Source organism: Symphodus melops (genome assembly GCF_947650265.1).
Source record: "Symphodus melops genome assembly, chromosome: 2".
NCBI lineage: Eukaryota > Metazoa > Chordata > Actinopteri > Labriformes > Labridae > Symphodus > Symphodus melops.
This window is the reverse complement of record NC_136692.1, coordinates 12,804,035-12,826,765: the sequence shown is the minus strand read 5'-3', so window position 1 is coordinate 12,826,765 and position 22,731 is coordinate 12,804,035. Positions and strand designations below refer to the sequence as shown.

General features: G+C 40.7%; 1 protein-coding gene across 1 annotated transcript in view; it reads left to right on the top strand.

The window, feature by feature from the left end:
- Positions 1-22,731, top strand: part of LOC306819663 (voltage-dependent T-type calcium channel subunit alpha-1H-like) — a 43,800-nt gene that overhangs the window by 12,188 nt on the left and 8,881 nt on the right. The window contains exons 6-29 of the mRNA XM_079337089.1: positions 431-590; positions 3,353-3,665; positions 3,777-3,869; positions 3,980-4,559; positions 7,307-7,683; positions 9,276-9,427; positions 9,932-10,117; positions 10,368-10,485; positions 11,095-11,250; positions 12,055-12,142; positions 12,913-13,103; positions 15,169-15,480; positions 15,941-16,041; positions 16,367-16,490; positions 17,130-17,198; positions 17,395-17,579; positions 18,218-18,344; positions 19,098-19,223; positions 19,340-19,429; positions 19,849-20,041; positions 21,640-21,791; positions 21,918-22,027; positions 22,120-22,253; positions 22,332-22,402. Of these exons, the coding sequence (XP_079193215.1) occupies positions 431-590; positions 3,353-3,665; positions 3,777-3,869; positions 3,980-4,559; positions 7,307-7,683; positions 9,276-9,427; positions 9,932-10,117; positions 10,368-10,485; positions 11,095-11,250; positions 12,055-12,142; positions 12,913-13,103; positions 15,169-15,480; positions 15,941-16,041; positions 16,367-16,490; positions 17,130-17,198; positions 17,395-17,579; positions 18,218-18,344; positions 19,098-19,223; positions 19,340-19,429; positions 19,849-20,041; positions 21,640-21,791; positions 21,918-22,027; positions 22,120-22,253; positions 22,332-22,402 (4,208 nt within the window). The remainder of the gene's footprint in view (positions 1-430; positions 591-3,352; positions 3,666-3,776; positions 3,870-3,979; positions 4,560-7,306; positions 7,684-9,275; positions 9,428-9,931; positions 10,118-10,367; positions 10,486-11,094; positions 11,251-12,054; positions 12,143-12,912; positions 13,104-15,168; positions 15,481-15,940; positions 16,042-16,366; positions 16,491-17,129; positions 17,199-17,394; positions 17,580-18,217; positions 18,345-19,097; positions 19,224-19,339; positions 19,430-19,848; positions 20,042-21,639; positions 21,792-21,917; positions 22,028-22,119; positions 22,254-22,331; positions 22,403-22,731) is intronic.

Genomic DNA, 22,731 nt, shown 5'->3' with positions numbered 1-22,731 from the left:
AAATCAAGGCACAGGGAACAAAGTCATGAGAATCATTGTAATGCTTGTGCTGTTCTTAACAGTTGGACGCACACACCGGCTGGCCAACTTTTTATCACACACTGTGACCTTGGCAAAGTCCAGGCTGAATTCTTGTAACACTGAAGAGTATGTTTAAAGTAGCCAAGTCTAAGAGCAGTAGAAGAAGATTTTAGTCTCTACACTCTGCTCTTCAGCAGAGTGGAGTGGAGGCCAATTATCAGTGTTTGAACTCTAATTATTGCCCATTCAATAATTTAAAGCTGCTCCAGTTTGCTGCAGAATACATTAAGGGATTTTCCCCTGGATGTCCAACACTTCTTGTGACTGACAATTAGCTTTAAATGCAGATTTTGTTCTTTTTTTTTCTAGTTTCCAGATAATCATGGTGGTTTTGTATGTGTGTTGGTAGGTATGCGTATCCTGGTCACCCTTCTCCTGGACACACTCCCCATGCTGGGCAACGTGCTTGCACTGTGCTTCTTCGTCTTCTTCATCTTCGGCATCGTTGGCGTACAGCTGTGGGCGGGGCTTCTAAGGAACCGCTGTTTCATGGGAGAGGAAGTCAAGATGTAAGTTGCCATAGTGACAATGAGATGTCACACCATAGATGTCACTGATGTCACTGGCCTCATTACTCTAAAACACTGTGTCAGAAGTTTGCTCACAACTTATGAGCTTCATTCACCCAGCTGTTATTTTTAAGAGGGGATCAGTATCACAGAGAGTTTTATCCTATTTGTTCTCTAATCAGCCCCATCTGGGTGGAAGTTAACGTGCAAATGTGTTTCCCACTGGAACTTCAAGCATTACAGATCACAAATCAGGAGATTAAGGAGCCTAAATAAATTCTGTGTTGTTATTCAGACACTTTTCGTTTCCTGTTTTCTCCCACATGACCCCTCCTGCCCGACCCCATCAATGTCTGATTGATATTGTCAGACACTCTCACTCCTCCTCACATGGTTTCAAAACCCAGTCATATACTGTAGTATCACGTAACATCAGCTCACATTGTGTTCACCTCCTAGCCTCACATCTGGTCAACCATTCTGCTATGATATTAATCTAGAGATAATGCTTATATTTTGGCTGCATTTTGGGATAGTCTTTAAATTATGGTTTTGTACGGATTAGTTAGATACAATTAGAAGTATTAATAGTTATGTAATCAGTTTGAAATTCATTTTTTTATGTTAAATTTCAATGTTAAGGGAATTTTCCAATTTTACTTACCAATCACTAGATTGCTATTATACTTTTTTTGGTTTGCCACTACAGCAGTGACAACAGGCTCCTGCTTATATGAGGCTTATTTGGTGGAACGCGAGTGTAAATGTTGTACATTAGGACATAATTAAATTATAGATACTTCTTTTACTAATAATTCATCATGGGAAACCTTTTGTTGTTTAGCTCTTTCAACAGGCCCCAACATTATTTATATAATCTTTATAAACCTGCCATCGTAGTCAACATCTTAGTAATTCAGATTTAGCCTTGGGTCTTCAAGGCAAAAGTCTTATTTTTCCATGCACTCCACAAAATACATTTTTGCTCCATGACTGCTAAGTAAACAATCATTTCTTGGTTTATTACCTCCCCGGATGAGCACCTAGTGAGTCTCAGTTCAAGTGTAAATAGTAAGTTACACAGAGGCTTCATTCTGGCACACTTATATAATGGTACGATATGAAACGGATTTTCTTGCTATTGCCAGTCTTTAGCTGAAAACATACAAAATGCTTTTAGGTTGGATTGATAAAATGTGATGCATTTCAGATAGAGGCTCAATGAATCGCGATTCTCAGGGTTCAGATAGGATAATCGATAACAGCGTTTGTTAGCCCCTACATTTAGGACATTGACATTAAACACAAAACAGAGATTCTGTGAAAAACAGGTTTGCTGTAATGTTCTTTCTTACTCAATGTCGAACACAGGAGATACTACACCTTTTATATAGTGTGTGTGCACGGGCTGCTTCTGTAGCGTGTTTTACCTGAGTTAAATACGAGATAAAGAGATTGCGTTTATGGGTATATTTCTTCAGTTTTTAGACCAAAGTCTTCAAAAACAATGAACTAGCAACACCTTACAGCCGTTTATTGTGTGAAGCAACTGTACATTTATTTGATCATATTTTAATACATTCTCCATCCGTCCAAGGACCGCAAACAGAATCCAGAAGGCTTCCAAGTACAGATTTGACTTTTTGTTATATACAGTATAGAATCTGTAAATAGAGATTAAATATATACCATTAAATGTCCATAATATGATTCCTAGTTTGTCAATAGAGACTACATTATGTACATTTCTGTTATAGTGAGGTGTATCATGACTACAGCACAGCACTATAAATGATATTTGGATTTTAATATGTTAACTTTCTTGGACTTTTTCAAACTCTTCTCATGATTTTTTATGTGGATTAGCAGACCAAAACTCTCAGCCCAAGACAAAGTCCCTGTGATAACTTTTTCACACTATTGCTGTTAATAGTGAAAGGGAATATTGTGTTTTTGTTTGCTCATATCTGGTCATATGAACCTGCAGTTTGCATATTGAACAGAACCTTCCCTTTCATTGATTTTGTTTTCACTCTGTTGTTTGGATTTCTTTCCGCTTCATAAACAACAAAATGACCTTTTCTAATTAGAAGTGAGGGAGTAGCGCTCCTCTGTGACCCCTCTCTACAACACACATGATTGATTGTTTATCTCTCTGCTGTACCCGCCCCGCTTTCTTTTCTTCTCTTTCTTTTCATCTGTGATTCTCTCTGTTTCTTCATTTCCTTCTTTAGCAGCCTGGTGTATCTCATATTGTGTATCTGTTTTATTCAATAAAAAATGTCTTGTGGGAATAAAAGGTATTGATTTTTCAAAAACTCTCTTTAACGTAACCTACATTTATCTAGGACTTTCTGTTTAAAACTCAACATTTATTAAATTGATTTACCAGCCTTTTATAAAATAATGAAATTGTCTAAATTCAACACATCCCATGTTGGTGATTACCCAACAATTAAGTGAGCCAATTAACAGGTATTATTTTGCAGCCAGAGCCTGAAATGTCTCTGAGCCATAAGGCTCCAGTGTTTTCCAAAACACATCATTGATTTACGTGGTCTGTCTTTTAGATGAGCATGGCTACTGTAGTTTAAGTCACCCATACCCTGCTGTACCCACATATACCAAATGTTGTGGCTGAAAACAGTGTGGCTGTTTGGCTCATATATTTTATTTGTGTACATTAATTGACACGTTTATGCATGTGTAAGAAATAAAATAAAATACATTTCATTTATTTGCCTCTTACTCTTGCTCTCCAGGAGATATAACATGTCCTTCCTGAGTGGCTACTATCAGCCAGATGGCACAGACGACCATCCCTTCATCTGCTCAACAGAGAGAGACAATGGGATGCTGAGGTGCTCCGATGTGCCTCGTCGCCGTGTAGCCGGGACTTCCTGCTTCCTGGGTCCTGAGGAAACTCCTTCTGAGATTGGACCTACAGTGGATCAACCAGTGTCATGTGTAAACTGGTACCAGTATTACAACCAGTGTCGGGCCGGGGAAGTAAATCCACACAAAGGGGCTATAAATTTTGATAATATTGGATATGCCTGGATCGCCATTTTTCAGGTGAACAGTAGCAGGATTTGTGTGCATGGATTCAGTTTTAATCCTAGTTTGATAAAATCATGACACACCACACATTGTTGATTTTCTGAGTGTGTGCTTGTTTTCATACAGGTGATTACTCTGGAAGGCTGGGTCGACATCATGTACTATGTCATGGATGCACACTCTTTTTATAACTTCATCTACTTTATCTTTCTCATTATTGTAAGTAGACACAGGCATCCACACCCACAGAAACACACATTTAAAGTTACTTGCATTACAGATTGATGTCATGCGTTGTGCTCTATATTTGTATCTGCTGTCGTAACCAGGTGGGCTCCTTCTTCATGATCAACCTGTGCCTGGTCGTCATTGCAACCCAGTTTTCTGAAACTAAGCAGAGAGAACATGCCTTAATGAAATCGGAGCAGCATGCACGACAGCTCCACCAATCAGCTTCCACTCTGGCAAGCGACAGCCAACCGGGAAGCTGCTATGAGGAGATCATGCGCTACCTGGCTCACCTTGGGCGAAAAGCATGGCGGCGGCTGTTGCGCTGGTATGCTCAGAAGCGCACACATTTTCACTGTGTGTGTGCATGTAAGAGAGACCGAGGTGTAGGATCTGCAAGAGGGAGCGGAGTCGGAGAAATGAACGGACTTGCCCACAGGCACTCAGGCCACGCCCCCAATGACCTGTCACACCTTCATCAGCTCTATCATCATCATCAGCAGCATCATCAGCAGAGTCAAACCGCACAGTCGGAGCCGGGTGTCAGTAATGGCGGGAAGGGTTTTAATTATCCGTTTATTGCACCGCTCTTCAGCCACCTGGGTGCCAAGGACCAGGACCAGAAGAGGCCGGTTGCCATGGAAACCGTCAACAGATTGCCCCAACTGGTGGTGGAGCATGGTGAGAACAAAGTAGATATTTGTTTGTGAGTGTGTGCTTGCTCTCAAGGTTATAGTTTGCCAGCATATGTCTTGCAGAAGTGGATGCAGAGATGTGGGGGCTATTAAAAACATTGGGCTCCCATATTCACTCTTGGTGTGTCTCTGTTTGGGTTTCAGAGAAATGCCGATATAAACTATATGCCCGTATATACTATATATTTTCTGTCAGCCCTTTGAGAAAATGTTTTTTGGTTCAGTTTGTAACCCAAGTTACAAAAAGTATTTTTCCTCTCACTTCCTCTCTGTCACATTAGGCCATGCAGATCTCAGACCTTTGATGCCTCTGTCACTGCAGAGGTGAATGAAATGTACTTTTTTTGTGCTCAGTGCATTACAAGAAAAAAGGGGAACTTCAGAAGGCTTAAGTGTGCACATTTTTTCCTATTTCACTGGCAAGCTTTCAGTCACAGACCTTGATCAGGCGAACAAGGCAAAGCAGATACGAAGAGCACATTGTGGTTTTTATACTTTGAGATAATTAGCCCAGAGTCAACACATCTGTGTAACTCTTACGTAAGATCCCACCAGGGTATTGTAGTCCCATGGCCTTTTTGAAGTCTAAACATGGAGAATAAGGGACAAAATGTGTAAAAGACAAAAAGGCATACACACATTCACAACAGATGCACACTCCATTAAAACAATGTGACAGATGTTTTCATACCTAAAAACACGGTTGGTTAAAAAAGAGAATACATGCATGGAATTAGAGCATAACATTTAAATCAAGTCTCCAGACAGCTGATCCCACATCATTTCTATCTGAATTTACTTTCTATCCAGATCTCTTCCCCTGTGTAACATGCTTTGATTCCCTGAAGTCTGAGGGCAGATAAAGGACGAGGTGTGGAAGTCAGGAAGTGATTACTCATGAAAATGACTTGCAGATCTTTGCAGATATTTCCTTTATTCTTTGCGTTACGTGTGATAACAACCTTGATGAAAAATATTTCACTTGTTTGAAAAATATGAACAGGGGGGGAGGGGTTAACCTATGAATAATTAAAATAGAAGTTTAACAGATTTAGCAGGAGCATCTTCTTTAATGGACAAAGTTACTCCGAGTAAACCGCACACCATTTTTGAAATAAGAACTTAGAAAACACCTAAAATGTCTACTAACAGCTCCCAGTTGGTCCTTAAGGTTTTAAAGTTGTTGATTTCCCGGATGTGAAGGGTGTAAAGGGTACCTGATAAAACGGAGCACTTACTTCAGAGAAAGTGAAATAGATTTCAAATTGTAGCAGAAGACTCCAAGAGATCCTGACTTTCTTAACCCTTGGTGAAGACAAAACTCTGGGGGGAGTTGGAAAAAGGGATAAGATAGAGTTGGGAGTGACATGCGTGAAAGGATTTGCTGATTGAAGTTGAACCCAGGCCACCTGTTAGGGGACAATAGTCTTCATACGTGGGGCTGGATCATAACCGCTGGGCTACCCCTCGACTTGATTACTTTTTAATGCAATTTTTAAAAGACAAAAATTCACCTGTACTGATATGGCTTGTCATATTGTGGTAGTTTTACCCAGATGATAAAAATACTTTTTTTTTTTTGAATCTAGATTGTTTACAGATAATCTAACAAACAGATTTATTGATGAATGTTAACACTTGTACATTGTCCACAAATACAAGATCAGGCCAACTTCGATTCAGCTGTGAGGATCTGCTGAATGCACTGACAGCTACAGAGTCTGAACTTACACATTTTGCCTGAAAAATATCAATCAATCAATCAATCAATTCAACTGTATTCGTGCAGCGCCAATTAATAGCAAATGTTATCTCAAGACACTTAAAAAACAGAAGGTCTAGACTGTACTCTTATTGTACTTATTTTCTCAGACTAAAGAGCTCATCCAGTCTCAGAAGACGTTAAACTGTTTATAATCTGAATAATACTACCATTGATTATAAAACTATTCTTGATGTGAAGAAAAAAAAACAGTTAAATAACAGAGGAAAGACCTCATTATTTAATAAAATTCACTTAAAAATGTATTGTATCCGGAACACTTCCCATGAACAAGAAGAAAAGTAGAAATAATTCAGCATGCTGTTTCATGCACTGTGGATGCTGAAAATCAGAGTGTATTTTATGCATATGTAATGCAGAGCCATTTTCTTTTCTTATGTCTGACTGCTGAAAGTTTCCTCGGAGCCAATATTATCTAAAGAAACACACACCACAGAACGGCCAGATTGGATTTACTATATCAGTCTCCAGTGAAACATGAATTTGTTATAATTGTGATGACAAGTGAACTGCTCGTGCAAGATTAGCATTTGTTGTTATGTCATTGGAGCGTTCCTCCCGAGCTGCTTGCTAATGAAGTCCGCTGAAATCTTACTCCCGCTTCACTCCACGCTCCTTCCCCCAAACACACATACACGCAGACACACACATACACTCTCTCACACACACACACACACACACACACACGCGCACACACACACACACACACACACGTATCCTCATATCCCTGTTCTAATAAAAGAACTCCCCCTCTGCACAAAAGCATCCTAACTGTTAAGTTTCTTCCATGTTATTGAATTTTGTCTCCTAGAAATGAAATGAAGGTGCTCTCCTATATTGTGCAGCCAATATAAATTGTATGACATTATGTCAACATACAGAATTAACTATTTACAATTCCCCTGTGCATGTCTGACCTTTCTATAACACCTCTCCTTCTGTCCATCCAGGTGGGTGTGCTGGACATCCTGCTATAACGTTGCCAGGAGAAGTCCCACTAGATTCCCCAGCATGCCCGTACTGTGTATACTACAACCAACTGGGTGACACTGAAAATGTTCATGAGCAGACTGAAGACCAACAGCATGGGTACATCAGCTCATGCCCTGGCAACAGCCCTTGTCATAGTAACAGCCCCTGCCATTGTAGCAGCCCCTGTCATATTGACACACAGGTGTCTGAGCCGAAGAAAAGGCTGTTGGAGCGTTGCTGGGCGGGACCCCGAGCCAAACTAGATCTTATTGTTGGCAGCAGATACTTCAACAGAGGAATCATGATTGCCATCCTTATTAACACGCTGTCAATGGGCATCGAGTACCACGAACAGGTATGTTTGCGCTGCTATAAGAGGCTGCATGCTTTTGTGTGTGTATGTGCAATTCAGTATGTGTTTATTTGACCTCAGCTGATTGGAAATGGATGTGCTAATCACCGTGTGCAGTTGAGTCAATGAAGTTACTCTCCAATCAACACTTAGAGCAGCAGGCACATGGGATCACAGGGTGTTTTGTGTGAGTGTGTGAGTGTGTGTGTGTGTGCGCACATGTATCGGGATATGGAGAAACTCATAAGACCTGAAGTGTTAATTAAAGCGTGACCCTGGGACAGGAGAGAGAGTGCATAGAGACAGGGCAGAGTGAGAGAGGCGATCAGGATAGGTTGGAGACATGAGGAGTCGTAGGAGGAGGAGGGGAGATCTGACTTTGTGATTGGCTGAAAGGCAAGAGTAGACTGTGGGAGATGATGGAAGATTTCACTTGGCCTACTTCCTGTGCATTATGACAGATCCGGATGGCCTTAACTTCTTGAAAGACTTAAAAATAAGGCCAATCCCATTTAAACACTTCTTTACGATCAAGTAATGATCTGAAAAGACCAAAACTAACCATGGAAATGTATTCATAGTAGTATATGATTACATTTCCCTCGTAGCCTAATATGACTTTTCTTCTCTATGCTGCAGAGATCCACAGTAACTAAATAAAAAGTGTGAATAAACAGGCATGCATTTTAGTGGGCAAAATTCCCTCATTTCATTCAACATGGCCGGAACAGCTTAGTCGGAAACACCTTTGGGACTTGTTTTCTGAGAGTTTTCTCTGGAGAATTACTCTGTGTCAGGCAGATGTCACACATACACGTTTGCAATGCCTTGATGGTCTGATCAATTTGTGACAAATAAGTCCCAATTTCTATTTTCTTGATAAAAAAGGAATGTCATCCAGTGCTCTGGCTTTATGTTTCCAACCGTTTAAAAACAATAATAATATATAATATAATACCTCAGTTAACTTTTTAAACGTTGTGTTTGGCCTCTGCCACTCTGAATTGACTCTTAACTGTGAGTCATATGATGTGAATATTCCTATAACTTCAATTCCATTAAAAAAAACCTTACTTGTCCCCAGGGGGCAATTCAACAGATAAATCAAAACAAATGATCCGTCATCCAACAGTGTTCAAATAACCAATGAATGCCCCTGTAACATATTCAATTGTTATAAAAGATCATAGTGTTAAAATGTAAAAGTAGGGGAAAAAAACACAAGCAAAGGTTGAATTTATTAACTTTGATGAATTCCTGTTTTGCAATTTGCTGTATTCTTGCTGTGCCTCTATGACCCAGAGTGGGGCCCACTCAAAAGGTTGACAACCAGTACTCTCAGCATTTTCATTAGTATAAATAATGAAAGCACATTCACTCTCTCTACTCCAAAGGACTGTGGGAAGAAGCTAGACTGTGTTCACATCCTGGGGCAGCTTCCCTTTGAGACTTTATCCACATAAACTGTTGCCTAGAGTAGCATTTAAGAATTCATAACTTGTTTATTTTACTGCCAATCTCGCTGCTAGTCTCCTTGTTATTGTTTATTTGTCCATTTCTTTCTGTTCCTGCTCTTCTTTTTCTTTGCTATTCAGCCACAGGAGCTGACAGATGTTTTGGAGATCAGCAACATGGTGTTCACAAGTCTATTCAGTTTGGAGATGCTGCTGAAGGTCATGGCTCTTGGGCTCTTTGGATACCTCAAAAATCCCTACAACGGCTTCGACAGCATCATTGTCATCATCAGGTCAGACTCTGATAAAGGATCTCAGGCTGACAGTTTGTTGGGATGCTGTTGCTCTGTAAGTGCCCTGTCATTTGAGAGTCTTCAGCAGCATTGCATTTGCATCATGTGAGACTGTCACAGTGATGCTGGCGTTGGCAGTGAGGCCATTAAGTTTGACTCTACCATTCCAGGGGGTCTGTATTCACTCCATTATGTAGTACTACAAGCTAAATTATGTATCCACACTTGAAGGCTTTGCTTGTTTACTGTGCCAGTGCACACTGTTTTCACCTTCTTTATTGGCTGTTTAGTTGTAAACAACATTGGCTCATTTCCCTTTTTCACTTGCAACAGGCCACATGGAAATAATTGGGAGCTTTTTCCACCTGGACAGAAGGCTTTTGTGGGTACAACCAGTGCCAACTTCAGAGGAGTGGCTCCTCAGTTTTAGGACACAGATACTCCCTTGTTGATCTGCACAGGACTTTCTGTTGATGGTCTCTGTACTATCTCTGTGTGTTTTAGCGTGTGGGAGATTGTTGGTGAGGCAGAGGGAGGCTTGTCTGTGTTGCGTACCTTCCGACTGCTGAGAGTTTTGAAACTGGTCCGGTTCCTTCCTGCACTGAGGAGGCAGCTGGTTGTGCTGATGAAGACAATGGACAACGTGGCCACGTTCTGCATGCTGCTGATGCTCTTCATATTCATATTCAGGTCTCCTCTTTTTTTCTAAATGAGATGATGCATTCTGAGACTCAAACGCCAACTGTTCTCAGCTGAAATTATTCTGATTATACTCTACCATACAAAAGTCACAACTGACCTTTTCCTTCTTTGTTACAGTAGATACTACAACATGTACGAGAACATAATTACTCACCCAGCTGCATTACTGCATTGTACTAAAGACATGTTTTCTTTTTCTTTCTTTTTTGTCTGTTTGGTGTCTGGTTGTGTTTTCCAGTATCCTTGGGATGCATCTGTTTGGCTGTAAGTTTGGTTTGCAGCAGAACAGTGGAGACACTTTACCTGACAGGAAAAACTTTGACTCTCTGCTGTGGGCGACCGTCACTGTGTTTCAGGTCAGAGACACACCCTGGAATATGTTTATGAGCTCACATAAGCCAATAAACAACCAACACTATTTGATTTAGAAACATTGCTATGAATGACAGTCTAATGTAGCTTTTCATTTAGTCAAGATGAGAGTCATCTAGCAGCTGCTGCTGTCACTGGTATTAGCGCTGATGATCTTACACATTATTTCATTTTCTCCAAATTGGGAGTGCTGCACTCAACTTTTTGCTACGAAATATAAACTCTCTCCCAGTGGGCAGGTGAGATATGCAAGCTGAGGGAGAAGAAAGAGTAATAAAACATGCACTCCACAGGAGCTCATTACACACTGATGAGCATCGTTACTGTTTAGCTGACAATGAGATATTAAAGGAGGAATGCACTCCAGTTTTTTACATGATTACACTCACTATTGTTTCTTATAATGAATGTTGTATTTCTAGTTCACTGTTGTTCCTGCTTTCTTTGTTCAGATCAGCTCTCACATTTCAGTCGTGGTAGAACATCTCTAAATGCTTCTCTAATTATTTTAAAGGTCTTTATGTTTTAAAGGATTCTAACTGGAGTAAAGTATGATCTTTGTTTGACATATCCTTTCCATCTCCAACCTACAGATCCTCACCCAGGAGGACTGGAACGCAGTGCTGTATAATGGCATGGCCTCCACAACACCGCTGGCTGCCCTCTATTTCGTCACCCTCATGACCTTCGGCAACTACGTCCTCTTCAACCTGCTAGTTGCCATTTTGGTGGAGGGCTTTCAAGCCGAAGTAAGGGCAAAGATGGGGTTTTCTATTCGAGCTACTTAGAGAATGAGGCGGAGAGAAGGGGACTAATTGAGCTCTGTTGTGCTGTTGATACCAAAGCTGCTTACACCGAAATAATCTCCACCATCCTGTCTGTGTGGCTGCTCCCCTCGCTCTCTTTATCCATCTCTCTTTTTCTCAGTTGTCCTTTCTTTCTCTATCTCGCTCCCTCTCTCTCTTTATCTATCGCCTTCTCTCTTTCTACCTATCTTTCTCTCTTGCTGTTAGATACACACACATACACACACAAAATACTCCAGGGGTGGGATGTGTTTGATATCGCCTGCCATTCACAGCTGGTGAGCTTTTGTTGTTTAGTTTTCATCTTTTATCTCCGGCATCAGAGAACAAACTCTCTCTCTCTCTCTCTCTCTCTCTCTCTCTCTCTCTCTCTCTCTCTCTCTCTCTCTCTCTCTCGCTCTCTCTCTCTCTCTCAAACTCTCTCACACACACACACATACACACAAATGCACAGATACCCTTTGCCAAAGCTGTCTGCCTCCATATTTCTGGCGTGAATTTTAATTAAATTCAGTAAAGCTTTATTGGCGTGACTACAGGGGATCGCTGCCAAAGCCATGCACATAACTCAACTAGAGAACACTGGAGATCCCCTCCGCCCGTCCCTTTGTCACTGAGTCTTTCACTCTGCTTATGCTCACATTTTTTACTTTTACAACAGTCAACAGACAACGAGAAAGGGAAGGGGATGATGATGAAAATTATGTTCATGGTGCTGATACAGTTGCTGCGTCTGTGTGTTTTCAGGGAGATGCAAACAGATCTGAGGCCGATGAAGAGAGACAATCTCTCTCTTACGAGGATGAGGAGAAGTTGAGAGAACTGTACGCCGCAGGTACAAACTCTTCAACACAGAAATATCACTCACCTTCTATTACCTCATAGGTTCTGTTTGGCACATTACAGCTTGGCTCCTTATGTCAATGTTATCACCTTTTAGGCTAACTTAATATCTGATTTTACAAACAAACCATTTCAAACAATCAGGAAGGGTAAAATGATTTCCCAGAATGCCTAAGGACCTTTATTCCCTGACAAACTGTAACATACAGAGGAGAATGACAACTGATTGGACAACATCACTGCTAACATTTCCCTCTGCCCTGCTCACATTTAATGAAGAAGCAGAATAGGGTTTTCTCGCAAAACTTCACCCACAACCAAAGTGCACGGAGAATGAACGGTTTGAAGAGGTCCAAAATCTCCAGCAACACTTGTATTATGAAGGTCAATTTTATGAACTTTATTAAACCAACGTGTTTCTGCTTGTGGCCTTCATGGATGACCCTGATGAAGGCCACATGCTGAAATCCTTCGGTCCAATAAAGTTAATAAAGATTCTCACATCTACTATCATTTTCTGTTTCTTTTTAGATTGGTACATTTTCTGCCTGAGAGAAATTCTTTAATCATTTAATTATTTTCAAATGTTCATTGGCCTATAAACTGTACCTTTTTTTTTGGGCCCCATGTGACCCAAAATGGGACAGGCGGTTTATAAAATGGATGGATAGAAGAAAGTTCCTCAAATAAAATAAATAAAGCAACGGCAAGAAAATGAAAATGTTCACATGAGAAAATGTTTTTCTGCCTGTGTATCTACAGAGCTCAAAATACAAGCAATGATGCTGAGCCCGAATGGTCTCCTGAACCCAAAAGCCTCCATGCCCCCTCCTGCACAGCCTCCTCTGCCCGTCATCACTCACACTGCTGCCACGCCCACCATAAACTCCAGCCAGTCACGCCGGGCGAGTGCTGCATCCATGGACATCAACAGCATTGAGCGGAGGTCAACGGTGAGTCTGGGTCCCAGGCTTTTTAAAAACCATTGCCAAGTTATATATCTGTAATAAAGTTGATTAAGTGAGGAACTTAAACAGAGGAAGTTAACAAAATGAAAAAGCAGACAATGATTTATATTTGATAAGATTTACTTCACTTCACTGGAAGAACATTGAAAGACCTGGGGCCTGATGTTCTAAAGGTTTTTGTGTATTAAACGTGTGCAAACGTGATACAACTCGGAAAAAAATGTGCTATCTGATCTGCTAACAGCGTACAGTGAAGACTGGGTCTGTCATATGTGCAAAACAACACGTATTGTTCATTTAGTATGTTTGCCTTAATGCATATGTAATATAGGCCGTTTCTGCCTCAGTGTGCAAAATACTGGGAGGAGAAAATGCAAAGAAGTTCAGTTATTACAGGCATTGCGATTTACCAAGCCAGACAAAGATTGCAGTGATTGTGATAGTGTCTCAATGTAACACCTTTGAAAGGAACGTGCTAATCCAGGAGCCCAGTGTTACATACAACAGGCTGCAGTTAGGAGGGAGACATACGCACAATAAAAGAAGGCGTAAAGATCGCTTCCCCCCACACACATGTTAACATCTTTCAAATGACAGAAAAACAGAATTTATTTTTGATTTTGCTTCAATAATAGTTAAAGAGAAACACCATGATTAAATTGATATAATTGAACATTTACAACTTCTGAATTCAGATTTTGGTCAGTGTATGCCCGTGAATAAAACGCTACAACAATAACGGACATTTTAAATTTCAACAAGGAAAAACACAACAAACTTATTTAAAGGTACCACCAGGCAGAGGTATTCACGATAAGTGTGTCTCAACAAAACCTTTTTCTGCTAGTTTGAAAACCTACTAATGCATTTCCTTCCCCATAAAACATTTTCAAAAAGGAATATTTTGTTACCAGCATTGTATTAGCTGGCAGCCTGCTTGTCAAAGACATTTTTCCTGGCACATGGTCGTCTTTTCCTTGGCACATTGCTGCCGCTTACTGTTGATCATTTGAGTCATATAGCCTTCCTTTCACTGAAAGACAAATGTAAATGTAATTGAGGAAATGCCAGATGGGTTTTTCATGACTGGTGGATTATGAAATCAATACTGGATGATGTTAGATGTCCTTAGAGTATAAACTGACTTGGATGTCACCATACCCTTGTCACCATACCCTTGCGCAGGTTGTATTGGTTTGTTTGTCCTTTTTGCGTGTAATGAGGTTTTCATGGGTCCTCTTTGTTTTGTGTAGCACAGATTTGACCCATATATACAAGTCGAGCCAGGTTCCAACAATATTTAGTCTACATCCTAATTGAGTCTGACTGGTAATCTTTTCTATTGACTGTTTTAGTTACAGCATGTGTGTAAATGTGTCTGATGCACGAGTGGACCCAGGAAAGTGTCCTATCAGCTCTGATCACACGGTGAAGGAGAAGAATGTAGTTTTCGAGGCGTGACAGAGAGTGTAACCTGTGCAGTGCAGGCAGGATCACACGCATTGCTGCTCTTTTCGACTGTCGCTGCCTGTTAATTGGTGGCATGCTGCTGTCAGTGTTGGTGTTCTCTCCAGCTGTGGATGTTTGAGAGCTTAGCGGTGGGGATTTTCCACTGAAGTTTTGCCTCACCTTTTTGTGCCATTTAAAGTGATTGAACTAATTTGGAGTGTTTCCTATGAAGGAAATTTTCTTTCTTTATTCATGGTATAATCACTTTTTCTATGCATTTGTAGCTCCTCGACATAATTTTGGGTTTATGTGACTTCCTAAAAAGCTTCTCCTGTCATTGCATTTACTCCTCTCTCTCACACATGTTGGAGCCATTTACATTGTTAGAAAAAATAATGTCCTGCCCCTTCCTCCTTCTATCTGTTTGTAATTTTAAGAAATGCCTTCCTGCTAATAATTATTTGACAGAGTTGTTGTCATATGAGAAAGAGATGCCTACAATATCTATCTTCAATTCCTTTTTGTTTCAAATCATTGTAACATGGAGTCTTAAATCTGTAAAAAAGTCAGAAATGTAACAAATTTTTACTATTTTTCACAGCTGTCCTCACAATCTCTGTGGGATTGTGGGCCTGAGAGTCGTCGCTCCAGCTGGACTAGTATAGGCCGAGCCCCCAGCCTCCACAGGAAGAGCCAGTCAGGAGAGATGGAGTCCCTGCTGTCTGACACGCACACCAGCTCCAACCTGAGCAGCAGGGAGCAGTCTTTGGACCAGGCCGACTACCTGCAGGTGCCTACGCTCCAGCAGGCCGACTGCAATGGCACCACCTTTCACCTTCCTGACCAGTGCTATGACGACGCTCCGCTAACCACACATTACCACAGTGACCAGGAGGAGGAGGAGATAGAGGAGGTGCAGCTCTTTTTGTTATGAATTTATATGCAAACCTGAGGAGAAAAGATATCAACGTTGTTTATGTTAAGGTCAAAACAAAAAAAATAATAGTCACGCTCTGATTATTTTCACTTAACACAAGTAAATAAAGAACTTGTTTAGCTATGCGCAAAAGTTCTGCTGCTAATTAGCTTGCCAAGGCATGAATTCCAATCTCTGTGACCTTAGACACTTGCGTTACTTTGAACATTTTTAATGAGCTTATTTCAAATTAATATCAGGCTGGAATTAACATGAGTAACATTGTTTGAAAACCTACTTTTGATTTCAATTTACTCTAACAGATAGCCTGCTTAATTTCTGTTATTTTTGAACATTTTGGATGAATTGAACTACGTCAGTTATTGCTATACGCCTTCATATAGGTGAGCTTTTTTTTTCTCATGCAAATAAATGTTTGTGCGTTTGTTCCTTTCAGAGTTTATGTAAGAAGCTGAAGAAGATCCTGGAGCCATACGAACCACAGTGGTGCCTGGAGCATGAAGAGTGGGCTCTCTATCTGTTTTCTCCAAACAACAAGTAAATACATCACACACACACACACACACACACACACACACACACACACACACACACACACAAAGCCCTTGGTATTCTCCTGAGTGGTGAGTGGTGTAGATGGCTTAAGCCTCATCATGTGTGAAAATTCACAGCCAAGGTGTGAAGGATACCGCCAAGGCTTAGTAACACTCTTTTCACTTTTATCAATAAAATCTGTCCGAGTGAAACTTTACACATTATGTTGACAAATGCAGTGATGTGTCATAATTAACGTTTGAGAAATGAGGGAGGGGGGACTGAGTATGCTCTCTTTGACCTTCTCTTTCTCTCTCTCTCTTTCAAGTTTCAGGCTGTGGTGTCAGAAGGTCATAGGTCACAAGATGTTTGATCACATCATTCTCCTCTTCATCTTCCTGAATTGCATCACCATTGCTCTTGAAAGACCCGACATACAGCCCAACAGCATGGTAACACGTGCCAACACATACAGTCACATGTTTTTTCTCTGTACTTGTGAGCCCCCACCCCCACACCATTTACAGTGTGTAATGTGTTAGACCTTTAACTTAAACATTTAAAATAGTCTTGATTTTACACTGAGTCTGTATTCATTGTATGGCCTGACATGCTTTATGAATGTCATGTCATGTCATGTCATAGATTTCATGTTCTCAATGTGTTTGAAAAAAAGTTTTTTCAATGCTTTTTCTCCTTAGGTTAAGCTCTGTTAAATACACTTGCCTCCCCTAAGAAACATTTTCATCAAGTTCAATCCTCCAACAGCCCTACAGAGCTGTGAGAAGGATGCTCAGAGTAAATGTTTAAAACAGCGAATGACTCATCACAAATATGGAGTGACACACAGGAACACATACACCAAACAACACAGTCTGTTCACTTGCTAATCTGCTTTTTGCTGATGGAAGTGGGGTCATTATAAGAACATGTGCTGCACTCAGAATGCTTTTTATTATTTTTCTACAACAGAGGTAATGGATTTATTTAAGCTTATTATGTAACATGTGCACGTTTGAATTCATAAGCAAAGCTGAAGCCACTGTGACTTGAAGCCCTTAAATTGACAAATGTGTGTGTGTGTTTGACAGGAGCGTGTGTTCCTAAGTGTGTCCAATTACATTTTCACTGTGATCTTCGTGGGGGAAATGATGATCAAGGTAACCATAACAAGACACATCTTACTCTAAAGTCATTTTCTCTCCTTACTTGTAAATGGCACATTTTCCTCCTGGTCGGGGATCAGAATAGCTTTTAGTCACATTTTATACCTCTTAGTATTGTATTATTTCGATAATTCAGCTGAAGCTCTGTGTTTCTCTATGTGTGTGTGTGTGTGTGTGTGTGTGTGTTAAGGTGGTAGCTATGGGGTTGTACTTTGGAAAGGGTGTGTACCTGCAGAGCAGCTGGAACGTTTTGGATGGAGTTTTGGTGTTTGTGTCTCTTGTGGACATCCTGGTCTCCATCGCATCAGCTGGCGGTAATCGAATCCTAGGCATCCTCCGAGTGCTTCGTCTACTCCGCACACTGAGGCCACTCAGGTAGGAAGGCTTGGTGTTTGTGATCACATAAATAACATCTTGTGTGTAGTAGGGAATCATAGGGTAAAGTTCAGTACGATATGACAAGGTCCAATATGATAGATGGCCCATGATGACAATAATATCAGATGATAATTCTGCAATAAATAATATACTGCAAGACAATCATACAATAATACATCAAGATATCTGACGGACTGAAGAATATAAAATGCCCCTAAACCGGTTAAATGCTGAATTGATCTATTCATAAACTTCACTCTGGTGTCAGCTTCACTTCTTATCATGCTTCTTCTCTGACCTTCTTTTTCGCCGCTGTCATACTTTATCTGCTGTCCTCTTCTTCTTTTATCCCACCGTCCACTTATTCTTTGGCCATTCTTTTCGGCTCACGTCACCATCATTCATTTCATAAGACACACCGTGAGGAGTCATGAGGTAGTGACGCAGTGAGTCAAAACTGCAGAGAAATCAGTTTAAGGTTTTTTTTTTTATTACGGTATTTTGATTGAAATGTTGATATTAGGCTACAGCCATTCTAAAATTATTTAATGCAAGCCGGGGCAGCCTTATTGATGTTTTGTTCAAACCTTAACGTGTAGTGCATTTCTGATTGTGTGTGTTTTTGTGTGTCTCAGGGTGATAAGTCGAGCTCCTGGTCTGAAACTAGTGGTGGAAACTCTGATCACATCTCTCAGACCCATTGGGAACATCGTCCTTATCTGCTGTGCTTTTTTCATTGTGTTTGGAATTCTGGGGGTTCAGGTAAACATTTAAACTGTAAAGTCCCTGTTCATCCTCTGTTGTTTGAAGATATGCCTTGTTATTTTGCATAGGAAAATATTCATTTTCACCCAGGATTATGTGCCCAAACATCCAAAGCTTGTTGTCTTTTCTGCTGCACGAGAGACACTGTTCATTCGGCTTTAAAATATTCGAGGCATATCTTAGAAAAAGCTTCAGGTAATAAAAAGTGAAGGGAAAAAATTGGGAGAAAATGCTAATGAGCTGCTGATTATGCACCAGAAATCCCTGAAAGTAATTTAAAAAAAACAATAGTTTAACTCGAGAGGGATTGTGCTGAGAATGTTTTTCTAATTAAATTCTTATTCATTTTAGATAATATTGATAAGTTTCACAATTTTCATTGATAAATGATGTACAAATTAAAAACTAAAAGATAACATAACAAGTAATAATAATAAGTACAAAGCATGTTGTTAACAGTGACTCCATAAAAGATTCATTTGATTAAAGGTGTAGGAAAGGCAGAAATATATGAATTTGAAAGCTACCTTTTTTGTAGTAATTGCTTTTCACATTCTTTATTGTCAAACAGTGAATAATTTCACCTCATTTCACCTCACATTGCCATTTTACTGTACAACAAAACATCCATCTTTCCACACTCCAGGAAGCTGAGGTTACAGTTTTTGTCTTTGTGCTGTCTTTAAATGTGTGTGTGTGTGTGTGTGTGTGTGTGTGTGTGTGTGTGTGTGTGTGTGTGTGTGTGCACAGCTGTTTAAAGGAAAGTTCTTCTACTGTGAAGGGCTTGATGTCAGTAACATCACCAACAAAACCCAGTGCCTGGAGGCAGGACACCGCTGGGTTCGACGGAAATACAACTTTGACAACCTAGGACAGGTTTGTCACACGCATTTACGTACACAGACACACACCCGTCAAGAACTGCTCTGACACATTTTCTGACTAAATGATTGACAGCGTGACATTGATTAATTTGTGTCCCTCTCTCTAAGGCACTGATGTCGCTCTTTGTTCTGTCATGTAAAGACGGCTGGGTCAGCATCATGTATGATGGTCTGGATGCTGCCGGAGTGGACCAGCAGGTGAAGACGTACACATAAAAACACATATGTGCGCGTACAAACGATGACAGAGATTGTGGGAAGTAAAAAAAAAGAATAACTGGGAGCCTTTTTAGCCAGTGTTTTTTGTATTTCACAGTATTTTGTTCCTGGCTTTTTTTTTCAGTCTCAAGCACAATTGAAGTTTTGTTTTTTTTCAGCAGAAAGGGGAAATATTTCGGGAGAGAGGGAAGGTGTAGGAAAAGTAAAGGCAGACAGATAAATAGATGTGGCTTGACAGTGCTTGCTGCTTCACTGCTGACTCAGGATTTACATTGTCTTCTTGTTTATTCTCTTCTTCCTCTCTCCCCTCATCACCCCCCTGTCACCACTCTTTCTTAACATTGTGTCCTCCCGCTGACTCTTCCTCTCTCTCCATCCTCTTAATTCTCTCTCTGCAGCCAATAAGAAACAACAACCCGTGGATGCTGCTTTTTTTCATCTCTTTCCTGCTCATTGTCAGCTTCTTTGTGCTCAACATGTTCGTGGGCGTGGTGGTGGAGAACTTTCACAAGTGTCGGCAGCAGCAGGAGGAGGAGGAGGCCCGACTGAGGGAAGAGAAACGTCAGAAGCGGTTGGAGAAAAGGAGAAGAAGTGAGAAAATTGGAGGAGAACGGGGAAGAGGGAGTGCTTGGCATGTACATGTACAACATATGGCTCAAAGTATTTTTTTAACTCGTGACCTGACACCGTGAGCATCTGTCTGATTTGTATGTTTTGTGTGGCCCTTATAAGGAGATTTCCTGCCGTCTTTCAAATAAGGTCTTTTTTTTAGCTGGAGCATTTCTAGTTTATGTGATTTAAAATTCCCCCTGAAATGAATAGAAATCACATAATATATATATTTTTAAATCATAGTTCTCATAACTTACTTTTGAACAATGTCTGCTACAAAATAAACCATTGTAGATAAAGCTCAGTTTGCATATTATATAACAGAAGACAAAAGCACAAATGTGTTTTGAATAGCGTTGTGTTATAGAACAAAGAGAATATTCTTTTTTTAATATCATAACCTACCATATAGATAGAAAATCAGACATGTGGTGTAAATAATTCAAGTAAATTCACTAAATCTGTCCTACCACAATTATCATAAGTACACTTGGTCTACACAAATCTAATAATGTAACTGCTAAAGAAATAACCCTCTATAAACCATCCACCTCTGAAATGCTTACGATCAACACTTTATACACGTTGGCGGTGTGACAGAGCTGTAGTGCAACTGGAGTGCGATGCGGTTTTGTTCAGAAGACAGCCAGGATTAGTGAGATCCGGCACTGATGTTGAGTGATAAGTTCCTCTCAAAGGTGTTGGATTGGTTTGAAACCAAGGCTTTAAGCAGTTTCCCCCACAACAAACAGGAAATGTATTTATGGATCTTCCTTTTTGGTGCCAGACATTGTAAAGTTTCAATAGGAAATTCTTCACAAACTGTTGTATGCTAATCCACTGGATGCTCTCTCATTGGAAAATAAGACCGGGGGTATCCACATACTTTTGCAAATGGGCTGCACTTATAAAACACTGTTTTTATTCTTTGGACCACTAAACACTAGGGTTAGTTATGTCAGCATACACCCATTGTCCCAGTAACGACTCTGCCATGCAAGGCTCATCATCTAATTCTTTCACACCAAAGGATATTCCTGTATATGACAATGTGCTCTGCCTCCTGAGCTACAGCTGCCACATATATTAGACGTATATACAGTATGTAACATTACACATGTGATAAACCTCTTCATTCCCCATACATATTGCATAAGGACATGCATAATTTCTGATCACATATGCTCTGATACACTCTTTATTCTTCTGCACACACTCTCTACCTCATGTGTGTCTCTCCATTCTCCCCTCACTGCATTGTAATCTCTAGTAGTGCTTTTCTCTTTGTCAGTTAAATATCTGGCAGCAGACAGCGAGGGTTTCTACCCAAAGACACCTTGAGGTGCCATGGAATGTGTGTGTGTGTGTGTGTGTGTGTGCGTGATGGATGGGACTGAATTCCTGAGGTGGCACTTTTAGTTTGTACACATACACACATATGCACACTCACACACACAACAGTGTGCCACTTGGCACCCTCTTCATCAGTGACTTCATAGCTGGTATCATATTTTTCAGGAGCATTTTAATGACCGTGTGTATATGCGTGTGTTTGTGTGTGTGTTTGTGTGTTGTAGGGGCCCAGGAGAAGCCGTACTACGCTGACTACTCCCCACTGCGTCGATCCATCCACACTGTGTGCACCAGTAGCTACATGGATCTCTTTATCACCATCATCATCTTCACAAACCTCCTCACCATGAGCATGGAGCACTACAACCAGCCTCAGGTAACCATGGCAACACCTTCCACCACCTGCCCCAGAACCATAGTAATGAAGCGGGATGCAGCGGTACAGCACAGCCACAGCGGGCTCTTTTGAAGTGTATGTCTCTTTTGTCTGTATGTCCTGCAGTACCTCGAGGAGATTCTGAAGTACTGCAATTATGTCTTCACCGTGGTTTTTGTCATCGAGGCCATTCTCAAACTCATTGCTTTTGGCCTGCGCCGCTTTTTCAAAGAGAGGTACCTCACACGCTCTCACATGAATACAAAGAAACTCTGAAATGTACATTTTCATCCTTGGTAAAAGTCCAATTGATTGTGTGTATGTTTAGATGGAACCAGCTGGACCTCGCCATTGTGTTGTTGTCCATTATGGGAATCACGCTGGAAGAAATAGAAATGAATGCCTCCCTGCCCATCAACCCCACCATCATACGCATTATGAGAGTCCTAAGAATAACAAGAGGTACACACAAAAACACAATGACACACACTAACAGGATGCTGTGTGGTTGATAAGAGCTGACACAATGTTATGTTTTAGTGCTGAAGCTGTTGAAGATGGCCACAGGAATGAGAGCTCTGTTGGACACCGTCATGCAAGCTCTGCCTCAGGTAAGAGGCAGCATAGATGCTGTAAAATATAAGGTGACTCTGTCTTCCAGCCTCAGCCCAGTTTCCAGATCTGAAGGACCGCAGACAGCTTGTTTTATTTAGAAATTTATCAGGGCTGGCACTAACCCCCCCCCCCCCCCCCCCCACACACACACACACACACACACACTTGTGATTTACTAACGTCACTGAAACCCCCAAAAGACTGTTCAGTGTATAACCAGTGTCACCAAATACCAACATTCTATTTTAAGCTAAAGGCTTATTGATGGTCTTTTAACTTTCAGAGCGACTTTGGTGTCAGTGCTTTGCAACTGGGTATCTGTGAG